This window comes from Loxodonta africana, chromosome 1 (genome assembly GCF_030014295.1).
Source record: "Loxodonta africana isolate mLoxAfr1 chromosome 1, mLoxAfr1.hap2, whole genome shotgun sequence".
Lineage (NCBI taxonomy): Eukaryota > Metazoa > Chordata > Mammalia > Proboscidea > Elephantidae > Loxodonta > Loxodonta africana.
The window spans coordinates 222,117,720-222,131,188 of record NC_087342.1 but is presented as its reverse complement, the minus strand read 5'-3'; the positions used below and the strand labels follow the sequence as shown (position 1 = coordinate 222,131,188).

Sequence of the window (13,469 nt, the reverse complement as noted above, 5' to 3'; positions counted from 1 at the left end):
AAATGTTGATGTGATGGATATTCTTTTGTCCACTGCTTCACACAGCATTACATTCACCAATACTGAAATGATTTCTATTTAGTATTCTGCAGTGGTGGTTCAGTGGTAGATGTCTCGCCTTCCCTGCAGGAGACCCAGGTTCGATTCCTAGCTGATGTACTTCAAGTGTAGACACCACCTGTCTGTCAGTAGAGACTTACATGTTGCTGTGATGCTGAACAGATTTCAGCAGGGCTTCCAGACTAAGATGGACTAGGAAGGCCTAGCGATCTACTTTTGAAAAGTAGTCAGTGATAACCATGTTGTTTCAACAGTCTGATCTGCATCTGATCATGGGGAAGGTGCAGTACTGGGCAGCTTTTATTTTCGTTGTGCATGGGGTCACTGAGTTAAGGGCCAACCTGATGGCAGCTAACAACAACAAGACAGTACCTCGAGATAAATTCTGATTTAATGCTCTTGTTCTCTTGTATTTAGTTTCTCTACCTGTGGTGTACTGGGTTTCAGAGATGGGCAGGGACCTTACTGTGACAGCTCCAAGTCATTCATTCTTACAACCTCCATGCTTGTAGCATCATTTTGGGTTGTATTTTCCTTATCTATGTAAATGTCCAGATTTATGGATCCACAGGTTTCTCTATTCATGAACACATCAATGAGATCCATTTATTTTAGAGTTATAAAAGTTGTAGAGGTTTGAGGAAATGACTTTTCTGCTCTGGAAATTCTGTAATGAACACATGATTCCATTTTGGTGCCAAATTGTTGGTAATTCTTCTCAAAGATGCTAAATATACTATCTAAGTATGTACTTTGCAAACAACTTCTTATTTGACATGGATAAGTCCTCGGAAGCTTCAGAAGCTGAAATTTGCTGAGGTAAAATTTAAAGACATTTGTCAATTTATTATATTATTCAGTACAGGTAGTCCCCGACTTACAACAGGGTTCTGTTCTGATGACTGTGTTGTAAGATGGTTCTGGCATAAGTCAAATACCTCATTTTTTAAAATTATTTTTAATTATTATTGCCTTTTATTATTGATATCTTCATAAATCCAATATTTGTCTTTGGGGGTTGGAAACATTACATACAGACTTACAGATATATTTTAATACATCAATACATACATAAAAAATACACAAATCATAAAAATTTACTCCAATGATAAAGAAGAGTTGGACGATGTTGGTGCTTTATAAGTTGCGGTAGTAACTCCACTTGTGGAAGGTACCAGATCACGTGAGTTATCCCTGGAGATAAGATAATTCGATTATCCACCATCAGAAAATCAGAGTTTTCTGTATAGTTCTTTTCCTTTTTTCTTCATATATTTCACAGTAACATGTCACTGCTTCCCAATTCTGCCTTATAGACTTTAGCAAAGCAATCAGTGTTTGTGTCCATGTTTTCAAGTAACTGAAGCCCCCGATTTAGTTTAGAAAACACTCCTTTCACCCACCACTGGTCTGTCAGTTTGTCATATTGTGGTGGCTTGCTTTTTGCTCTGATGCTGGAAGCTATGCCACTGGTATTTCAAATACCAGCAGGGGTACCTGTAGTGGACAGGTTTCGGTGGAGCTCCCAGATTAAGACAGACTAGGAAGAAGGATCTGGTGATCTACTTCTAAAAAAATTGTCCAGTAAAAACCTTATGAATAACATAGGAACATTGTCTGATATAGTGCCAGAAGATGAGCCCCTCAGGTCGGAAGGCACACAAGATAGGACTGGGGAAGATCTTTCTCCTCAAAGTAGAGTCAACCTTGACATAGATGGAGTGAATTTTTTGGGACCTTCATTTGCTGATGCGACATGACTCAAAATGAGAAGAAACACCTGCAAACACCCGTTAGTAGTCAGAACGTGGAATGTACGAAGTTTGAACCTAGGAAAATTGGAAGTTGTCAGAAATGAAATAGACTGCATAAAGATTGAAATGGGCAGTTATTGACCATTTTGAATCAGACAGGTAAATGGTCTACTATGCCAGGAATAACAAATTGAAGAGGAACGGCATCACGTTTATTGTAAAAAAGAACATTTCAAGATCTACCCTAAAGTACAGCACTGTCAGGGATAGGATAATATCCATAGCCTACAAAGAAGACTAAGGTGTGCCTGACCCAAGCCATGGTATTTTCAATCGCATCATATGCATGTGAAAGCTGAACAATGAATGAGGAAGACCGAAGAGGAGTTGATGCCTTTGAATCGTGGTGTTGGCAAAGAATATTGAATATACCATGGACTGCCAAAAGAACGAACAAAGCTGTCTTAGAAGAAGTACAACCAGAATGCTCCTTAGAAGCAAGGATGGCGAGACTGCGTCTTACATACTTTGGACATGTTGTCAGGAGGGATGAGTCCCTGGAGAAGGACATCATGCTTGGCAGAGTACAGGGTCAGCAGAAAAGAGGAATACCCTCAAGGAGGTAGATTGACACAGTGTCTGCAACAATGAGCTCAAGCATATCAACGATTGTAAGGATGGCTCAGGACCAGGCAGTGTTTCGTTCTGTTGTGCATAGGGTCGCTATGAGTCCGAACCAACTTGACGGCACCTAACAACAACAACAAAGAAGACTGGTTAATATGACTATTATTCAAATTTACTCAACAATCACTAATGTCAAAGATGAAGAAATTGAAGGTCTTTACCAACCTCTGCAGTCTGAAATTGGTCAAACATGCAATCAAGATGCATTGATAATTACTGGTCATTGGAATGTGAAAGCTGGAAACAGAGATCAGTAGTTGAAAAACATGACCTTGATAATAGAAACCCATGCTGGAGATCATATGATAGAATTTTGCAAGACCAACGACCTATTCATTGGAAATACAGTTTTTCAACAACATAAACAGCAACTATACACGTGGGCCTCACCAGATGGAATATGCAGGAATGAAAGCAATTACATCTGTGGAAAGAGACAGTAGAGAAACTCAGTATCATCAGTCAGAACAAGGCCAGGGGCCTACTCTGGAACAGACTATCAATTGCTCATATACAAGATCAAGTTGAAGCTGAAGGAAATTAAAACAAGTCCGTGAGAGCCAAAGTACAACCTTGAATATAACCCACCTGAATTTAGGGACCATCTCAAAAATAGATTTGATATATTGAACATTGAAAACTGAGAACATTGAAAACAGAGAAGTTGTGGGATGACATCAAGGACATCATACATTAAGAAAGCAAAAGGTCATGAAAAAGACAGGAAAGAAAGAAAAGACCAAAATGGATGTCAGAAGAGACTCTGAAACTTGCTCTTGAATGTAAAGTAGCTAAAGCAAATGGAAGAAAGGATGAAGGAAAAGAGCTGAACAGAAAAGTCTAAGGGGCAGCTCGAGAAGACAAAGTATCATAATGAAATGTGCAAATACCTGGAGTTAGAAAACCAAAAGGGAAGAACATGCTCAGTATTTCTCAAGCTGAAAGAACCGAAGAAAAAATTCAAACCTTGAGCTGCAATACTGAAGGATTCTATGGGAAAAAATACTGAGTGATACAGGAAACAACAGAAGAAGATGGAGGGAATACACAGAGTCACTCTACCACAAAGAATTAGTAGATGTTCCACCATTTCAGGAGATAACATATGATCAAGAACTGCTGGGATTGAAGGAAGAAGTTCAAGCTGCACTGAAGGCATTGGCAAAAAACAAGCATGCAGGAATTGATAGAATACCAACTGAGATGTTTCAACAAACTGATGCAGCAGTGGTAGCCAAGAAATTTGGAAGACAGCTACCTGGCCAACTGACTGGAAGAGATCTATATTTGTGCCCATTCCATAGAAAGATGATCCAAGAGAATGTAGAAATTATCAAACAATATCATTAGTATCATACACAAGTAAAATTTTGCTGAAGATAATCGAAAAACGGTTGCAGCAGTACATCAAAAGGGAACTGCCAGAAGTTCAAGTGGGATTCAGAAGAGAAAGTAGAATGAGGGATATCACTGCTGATGTCAGATGGACCCTGGCTTAAAGCAGAGAATACCAGAAAGATGTTTACCTGAGTTTCATTGACTAAGGAAAGGCATTTTACTGTGTGGATCATAACAAATTACGGATAACATTGTGAAGAATGGGAATTCCAGAACGCTTAATTGTGCTCATAGACCAAGAGGCATTCATTTGAACAGAACAAAGGGTTACTGTATGCTAAGCAAATAATTCTAGAATCTGAACTATATGAAGAACACAGCATCAGGATTGATGGAAGGCTCATTAAGAACCTGCGATATGCAGATGGCACAACCTTGCTTGCTGCAAGTTAAGAGGACTTGAAGCACTTACTGATGAAGATCAAAGACTATGTAATCTTCAGCACGGATTACACCTCAACATAAAGAAAACAAAAATCTTTACAACTGAACTGGTAAGCAACATCATTATAAATGGAGAAAATATTGAAGTTGTCAAGGATTTCATTTTACTTGTATCTATAATCGATGCCCACAGAAGCAGCAGTCAAGAAGTCAAAGGATGAATTGCATCGGACAAGCCTTCTGCAAAAGACCTTTTTAAAGAGTTAAAAAGCAAAGATGTCACTTGGAGGACTAAGGTGTGTATATGCTGTTTATCATGAGAAACTTGTTAGATACGTCTTTCAAACAAACTATACAATGGTGAATTATTACCACTGTTGGTGTTTTTTAATTTTTCCTTTTTTATTTTACCAGACATTTTTTAAAACTGGTTTTTCTTTTAAAGAAATGTAAAAATGTGTTTTAAATTGAGTATCTAAATTACTGAAGAACCTAATATAGAAAGCTCTAATTGTGAAACCAGAATTTCCACATTGTATCTTCTTACCCAACAAACATTTGTTTTGCTTAGTATTTCTCAAAAATGGATTGAATGATGTCGCCTCAAAATGTGTGTCAACTTGACTAGGCCATGATTCCCAGTATCATGTGGTTATCCTTCATTTTGTGATCTGATGCAATTTTTCTAGGTATTAGAAATCCTCATCTCTGCCTGTAGTTAATGAGGCAAGATTAGGTTATGTTAAAGAGAATTAGGGTAGGATGCTACACCCTTACTCAGGTCACAGCCTGGATCAGACATAAGGAGATTTTCCCTGGGGTGTTGCCTGTATCACCTTTTATCTTACAAGAGATAAAAGGAGAGAGAAGTGAGCTGAGAGAGAGGGACCTCATGCCACCAAGAAAGAACTGCTAGGAGACAAGCATGTCCTTTGTGCCTGGGGTCCCTACACTGAGACGCTCCTAGACCGGGGGAAGATTGATGACAAAGGCCTTCCCCAGAACCGACAGAGAGAGAAAGCATTCTCCTGAAGCTGGCACCCTGAATTTGGACTTCTAGCCTCCTCGACTGTGAGAGAATAAATTTCCATTTGTTAAATCCATCCACTTGTGGTATTTCTGTTATAGCAGCACTAGATAACTAACACAAATAGTTGATGATGTGGGTAACTGCACATGATTTATTACTGAAGAGGAATGGATTTTGCATGGGGCCTTAGGAAAACACTATCTGTAGTGTAACATTATCTTATTCTTTGTCATATTAAGGCAGGCTGGAATAGAAGTAAAAGACTTTGGACGGAGTTGGAGAAGTGGAGTTGCCTTTCATTCAGTTATCCATGCTATTCGACCAGAACTAGTGGACTTGGAGAAAGTGAAAGGAAGACCTAATAGGGAAAACCTGGAAGAGGCTTTCACTATTGCCGAAACGGAACTGGGGATCCCAAGACTACTAGATCCCGAAGGTATGTAGGGTGGTTGGGACACCTCAGCATGGTAGGTTTGTGTGTCTTAAACATGGAAGTTACACTCCAACAAGGCTGGCATTAATCCAAAAAGCACAAAATAATGAATGTTGGAGAGGTTGTGGAGAAACTGGAACACTTGTATACTTCTGGTGGGAATGTAAAATGGTACAACCACTTCGGAAATCGATTTGGCACTTCCTTAAAAAAAAAAAAAACTAGAAATAGAACTACCATGCAATCCAGCAATCCCACTCCTTGGAATATATCCTAGAGAAATAAGAGCCTTTATCCGAACAGATATATGCACACCCATGTTCATTGCAGCACTGTTTACATAGCAAAAAGATAGAAGCAACCAAGGTGCCCATCAACAATGAATGGATAAATAAATTATGGTATATTCACGCAATGGAATACTACGCATTGATAAAGAGCAACGATGAACCTGGGAAACATTTCAGAACATGGAGGACTCTGGAAGGCATTATGCTGAGTGAAATTAGTCAGTTGCAAAAGGACAAATACTGTATGAGACCGCTATTATAAGAACCCGAGGAATAGTTTAAAAAGAGAAGAAAATATTCTTTGATGGTTACGAGAGCAGTATATACTACGTTAAATCATGTATTAAATGTAGCATTTTCGCCATGTTTGCATTTTAGGAAACTTTTTCTCGTTCTTCACATGCTTCTTTATCAACGATCTTGTCATCTCTAAAGTCACCTTCCAGTCATCTGACAAATTCCAGAAGATATTATCTTTGTTTCCTTTCAAGTCATTTGAGTGCTGCACTTTTTAAATCCTACATGGATTAAAAAAAAAAAAAAAAACTTTTTTTTTTTTTTTAGTCCCTAGAAAGTATTTCTCAAATCACAATTAAACTTTATAAAAAGCATTAGGGCAATGCTATATTTTGATTTTGGTGTGTTTTCTTTTTTCTTTTTTTTTCGGTTGCTCTGTTGGTGCATATTTTCTATTTGTAATCTCTGAAATGAAATCTCTTTTCATATTACTTTAAAAAGAAAAACAAAAAGCAGTTGCTGTCGAGTTGATTCTGAGTCATGGCAGCCCTATGCGTTTTCAAAAGCCGTCTTTAAAAGATGTGTTTATAGTATTCAGCGTTTTAATTTACGCAGCCTTACCTGCAGGAACAATTACTAAATCTATGGAACTGTATTTACCTGATTTTTACTGGGTTTATTAGGTAACATGTATAAGCTTCAAAACCACAATGATTGAGATCTTTTTAGGCTAATACATCCCTCTCAAACAGTACTCGATTTTTCAAAGTACAACAATTTAGAGAAAATGCCCCACAGTGGAGACACTATTTAAAGAATTTAATATAAGACTTCTCTCTATTTTCTAAGGCAAAATTTGGCAGGTGGGGGGAGGCTCTACTAAACTTGGCCATCTACACTATATGAGCTAGATGGTCTCTTCTCCTCAAGCCCCAGACCTGTAAGCCTTTTTATACCACCCACTTACCCCAAATCTGAAATTTGCATATTATTTATATTTTATTAACTAGATGGAATGTCTGAATAACCATATAGTATCTTAGATTTCTGCTGAATGAATCTTGAGATTATTTAAATGAAGCATGTCCTACCTTCCTGAAAACTCGTTAAAATGTGTCCTCTGAGTTATAAAATTTCTACCACCTATCATTTACCCTAAATTGGCCTCCCCTCTGCCCAAAAAATATCTAAATAGCAATTCTATTTTTCTTCTGCATTTAGGATAGTATTTACTGATGTAATAGATTTCAAAGCTTGTATTATTCAAATCCAATCGATGATAATTAATTTATTGACATTTTGTTCTGTTTTTTCTCAGATGTCGATGTGGATAAACCAGATGAGAAGTCCATAATGACCTACGTAGCCCAGTTTCTGAAACATTACCCTGATGTCCACGATACTGGTATTGAGGGGCAAGAGAATGATGTAGGTATTTCTTTTTCTTCAAGTACTGAGAGTATACTCAGTGATAATGACTCAGGTTTTTAGGCATGCTGTTTTCCAAAAGATTAAATTGGAATGCCTTTTAATACGAGAGCTATTGAGTAAAGAATGGATATCACCGAATGAGGAGCAAATTAGAGGAAAAAGTTTCTCTGCGTTGTATGTTGGATATGTCAGAGAATAATAAATGCTAGATACATAATGCTGATGTTAAAATTGGGGGAAGATAGCAGTGTTGGGAAACTCCATTTTAGTAATTTGTGGGTGGAAGTAATTTTATATCCATCATATCACTTGCACATCTAGATATTGAGTCCTCTTGTTCTAATGAAATCTGATTTTGACTTTTAGATTTTATTATGTAAACTGCTACGCACAGCAAACATGTGGAAGTAAGGCACAATTTGTACAAGTTCTAATTATTCATTGAGATAATATGTTGTCAGCCTTTCAAAAGTTTAAATAAGTTTCACAGTTTTTTCATATGGTTCATTGTCAAAAATAAATTTAAAAAAAGGAAAAGAAATTGCCTGTACTTGACCTTCTAGAGATAGCCAATCCTAGAAAAAAAAAAAAAAACACTATTGATATGTTGATGTTAATTCCCAAGACTTTCCTATGCATCGGTAGTCACGTATAATATCTTAACAGAAATAGAATTATCTCATATATTCCATTTTTTAATTTTCTTTTACTATTAACATCATAAAGAACTTTTTCTGTGTCATTCTTGCCAGGTCATCATATAGATGTACTATAATTTTTTTTTTTTTAATCTAATATGCATTGTTCAAAAGTCCTGATTTTTTGCTATTAAAAATAATGCTTTTATGAACAATCTTAAAGTAAAGTGCTATTTTAAGATTATCTCCTAGACATACAAGTCCTAGGCAAAGGGGCTTAAAGTTTTACAAGGCTTTCTAAAATGATTTTTCAAATTCCTCTGTAGAAATTTGTCCCATTTTACACTCTAGCCAATACACCAGGAAGCCCAGTTTCCCGGTCCTTAAAAACAGTGGAGATTACCATTCTTCTGATCTTTCTAAAGTAATGTTATGTATTTTATATTATTATAGAAAGGCAGATTCAACATCGAATTTTAAATTAATTATAAGACAAAATGACATCAGAGAAAATAATAAATGAAATTTTTAAGATGTCTTTCCTAGTTGCCCAGGTCTCCACTTGGGTTTTCAGAGTAGTTTTAGATTACAATGAAGAGCAGAAAGAAAATTTAAAAAGAAAAAAAAGTTAAAATGTGATTTTCCAAATAGACTTGGCCATATGTCTAAGGAAGGGAAAGGTCATGGAGCATAATCAGAAGTTTTCGAATAGGAAAAGGCACTGCAATAAAGGTTAGAAATGAGTGAATTGATAAAAGAATTAAGGAAAACAAAGGTAACTGGTATTTCCTAGGTCTCTTCAATGAAGTTAATCTGGACTTCGATCGAACTATTAGTTTTCTTAAAAATTATAACTTCAGGAAACCATTTTTTTTCTTGCTAGTATTGGTCCACACCGTTGGCCTCCAGAGTAGCTTATCAATAGTAAGCAAAGTAAATATTTCTAAGTTGCACCAAAAAATGTAAAGCAAAGGCTGTATGTGCAAGTCCTAGTACACATTGGGGCATGCTCTTTGGAGTCATCTGGGGCTTCCTATGTAATTGGACATGGATGTTGGTGTGTGAATAAGAAACTCCGTGAGAAAGAATAATTGGCTTGCCTCACTTGGCATAGAGAAAAACAGAGTTTCATCTGGTTTTCATATCTAAAGTCCAATTAGATTTATTTCTGATCTGGTTTCTGAGTTTTTCATGTTCTGATTTCTCTGACATTAATCAATGCTCCAGGTGAATAAACTTTGTGACTGGAAACGTGAAGAAATTAAAGGAGATACTTTAGTTAATGCTCATGAGCAGAAATGGAGTACACAAAAGCCCTATCAAAAAACAAAAACAAACTACTTGCCATCGAGTCAACTCCAACTCGTGGTGACTGCATGTGTATTAATGAATAATTTAATCATCTAGAAAATAAATGATGATTATTTATCTTAAATTCCCTTTATCCATTCCCCCAAAAGAGGTTGTATGTGGTTTCTTTAGGGTCATTTCAAAGTTTAATTTTGAGGAAAGTGTATTGTAAACCTTTGCCTTTTAAAAAATGTGGCATTTGTAATATAGGACATACATTTCTAGAATTGAATATCTTGAGTATGGAAATATGGAACTGAGAATTTTATATATTTTTTATGATGTAGGGCTTACATTCATTTAATGCCGCTAAAGGAACAGCTAATTCTGTGATGAGGCCTTAAGATTTTATAAACTACATATATATTAGGGAAGCTGATGCCATCACCTCCAAATACTCAATTCCTATGTACTCGGGTCTTAAATAGCTTTCTTAATTCATTTTTTAAAATATGGCCTTACCATATCTACCAGGTTTCCAGTTTTTTTTTTAAATATTTGATTTCTGTGTCCCCTCCATGAATTTGTTTACATTAAATATCTTTATGGATTCCATTTAAAATCTACTTTTCCTATTGGAAATAGGCATTGCCATGCCTTTCTTCAGTCAACCACTAAAACTGATAAAAAACACTTTTTCTGTAAAATTATTCCTTGGATAATTAGCTTTAATTATTAAAAAAAAATAGATCTCTTGGCTTAACTGTCTCAACTGTTAAATTTTATTTATCTTCTCATCCATTCTTCCATTTTAACAAATATTACTGCCTGTCTTCAGAAACAGCACAGTTCCAATTGTTACAGGAACACTGAGATGTGTATGTCGAGTATATTTATAGGGAAACCATGAGCCCATCTACTTCTTTCTTCACACAGTTCTTCTAAAATGTTTTATGTTATTTCAAGATATGGCTATCAAAAATGTTTGTTGCTACACATGACTATTACAAATTAAAATAAAAGCTTGCCATTTGCCAGGTAAATACATTGCCAGATGGGAGCTCATCATTTTATATTTTCCAAAGTCATGAAAACATCTTCAATGAATTACACCCTTAAAAGGATTATTGCCTATTTCTTTATAAACAGATGCCCCTCCATTGGTTTTCTTCTTGTCTCCAATATGATTTTTGTTCTTGATTCATATTATTTTTTCTATATATTGTCTTTTCATATTGTTAGGAAATACTTCCAGGTTTTCCATCTTTTGCAAATTATATCCAAAATTTTAAGGTAAGATTTAAGTAATCTTGAAGTAATGAGCGACCTCTTTCAAACATCCTGCATTCCATAGCTTATTAGCTGCTCTTTTGCATGTATTTGTCCTTATATATACATTTCTTTTTAATACCTAAGTTTTGTTACTTGCTTATCCTTTCTAATACAATAAATAACTCATGTGTGTGTTTTCAAAGGGTAGCTGCAGTCTAAGCCACTTCCATAGACTTTCCCACTAATCTTTGATTGTAAGATGGTATCAATTAATTTCTCTTTAATAACCCTAATAGCACTAATGAACGAAAGAATGCACAATATCTGTGTTTTATGTCTTTAAATGTAATGCAGAAAATCAGAATAAAGTTATAAAGTTCATTTTTATATATTCAAATACTAAGCAAAAAATAATTAGAAAAGGTAAGTGTTCCATTGGCTTATAAGCCTGTACAGTTCTACTCGACTTGGTTATAAGCCTGTAAGGCACATCACATCTTTTCTGATCAATATTGGGTTACATAGTCTCACCCAGTTCGTGACACATGGTAGATCCTCAAAAAAAAAAAAAAATTGTGGAATGAATGATTATGAATTCTTCCTCTATCCAGGTTACGGAGTATGAATCCTACACTTCAGCTTTTCCATCCTTCTTTATTTTCCATTTAGGCCTGAGCATAAGGATCTAGCAACACAATAGATTTTATGTCAACATTGGAATGGAGAATTAGAAATAACTGATTTCATATCAAATGTTACATTAATTTTATATTGTGCTCCGAGAAGCATGAGTTTATGTATATAAATATGCCTGTGTGTATGCATGAATGGAAGAGCGAGAGAGAGGGAGAGAGAAAGAGAGAGAGAGAGTGAATGCTGACAGGCTAGCCACTTGGATTTTAGGTGATTGTAATTTTCTTTAGGCATATACACCAAAGAAACCAAACCCGGTGCTGTGGAGTCGATTCCGACCGATAGTGACCCTGTACCCCCATATACTTTGAATCCGTGTGGAAGTTACCAATTGGGAAAAAGGCCACTAGACTAATGGGTTTGGGGAGTCTAAATACTGTTTTGTGCTTCATTTGCCTCTTAAAAAGGACGATTTTGAGTGTATAAATAACTACCTCTTCACTTTTTAGTAATTTGCTTGACACTTTGAGATCACTAAAAAAAGTCATTTTCTAAGTGGATTCTAATGATAAAAGTTTTAAAAACTCGATCCTTTTCTCTCACATGACTTTGTGAAATTGTTTCACTTGGTGATTAAACAGCTCTTCTTAGGGACAGTCCCCTATGCTTTCAAAATGCAGGAAGGGTTGGGGATGCCAGAAGATGCTGACAAGCTTGTCCTTGGAGGACCACAGTGGGGTTCATGCTCACTGTGGATGTCCCCACTTAGTGGTGAGATTGACTTCAGTACCTTGGGGATGAATGACTGAGACCAAGAACATTCTGTTTCTTGTTTAACAGAGCGCAGTAGAATGGGTTACTAGTGATATTCTGGGCATAAAAATCAACCAACGATAACACGTGTGCCTTGATGACGTTTACATGCTCATTCAGAAGTGACATTGTGCAAAGAGCTGAAGCTCCAGTTCCATTTCTTTCTCTTATTAATTGTGTTACCAATTAGTCATTTATTCCATAATTATATATTGAATGATACTGGGCACCAGATGTTGTGTTAGGCAATGGGGATAAAAAGATAAGTAAAGCATTTGTAATTGGGAGGATGTGTAAGTGGACGAATACAGTATAGTGTGTATGAGTGAATGTTAACACTCAAGTTGTTACAGGATCATAGAGCCAAAAAACAAACAAAAAAGCCCACTGCCATCTAGTCAATTTCGACTCATAACGACCCTGCAGGACAGAGTAGAACTGCCCCATAAGGTTTCTAAAGCTGTAAATCTCTATGGAAGCAGACTGCCACATCCCAGGGAGCAGCTGGCGGGTTCGAACTGCCAACCTTTCGATTAGCAGCCAAGTGCTATAACCACTGTGATCATACAGCCCATCCCATTGCCATAGAGTTGATTCCGACTCACAGCGACCCTATAGGACAGAGTAGAACTGCCCCCACAGAGTTTCCAAGGAGCATCTGGTAGATTCAAACTGCCAGCCTTTGGGTTAGCAGCCGTGCACTTAACCACAACGCCACCAGGGTTTCCGATCATACAGCAGCGCTCTCAAAATGTGGTCCCAAGACCAGCTGCAATGGGTCACCTGGAAACTTAATAAAAATGCAAATTCTTGGGCTCCCTTCTAATCTGAACTTGAAAGTCCAGTCAGGGGCCATGCCCAAAAATCTGTTTTTACATGCCGTCCAGGTGATTCTAACGCACACTAAAGTTTGAAAGCCCCTGGCACAGAGGAGAGGTCCCTAAGCCAGACCTTTGGGTCAGAAGAATCTTCCTAGAGAAGGTCATGCCTGAGCTAAGCTCTGAAGAAGGCATTATCCTGGGGACAAGGGTAAGGTAGCTGTTCCAGGCAGAAGAGGGCCATTTTTGCAAGACCAGAAGGTGAGAAGGGGCTTGGATCATGACTGCTTTACATGAGTTT

The 13,469-nt window shown here is 36.8% G+C and overlaps 1 protein-coding gene across 11 annotated transcripts in view; it reads left to right on the top strand.

The window, feature by feature from the left end:
• Positions 1-13,469, top strand: part of SYNE1 (spectrin repeat containing nuclear envelope protein 1) — a 556,892-nt gene that overhangs the window by 143,596 nt on the left and 399,827 nt on the right. For all 11 annotated transcript variants that reach the window (XR_010323142.1, XM_064292282.1, XM_064292277.1 and 8 more), the window contains exons 8-9: positions 5,553-5,749; positions 7,592-7,701. Coding sequence is in view for 10 of the 11 variants with exons in the window: in XM_064292282.1 (XP_064148352.1) it covers positions 5,553-5,749; positions 7,592-7,701 (307 nt within the window). In the remaining variant the exon portion in view is untranslated. The remainder of the gene's footprint in view (positions 1-5,552; positions 5,750-7,591; positions 7,702-13,469) is intronic.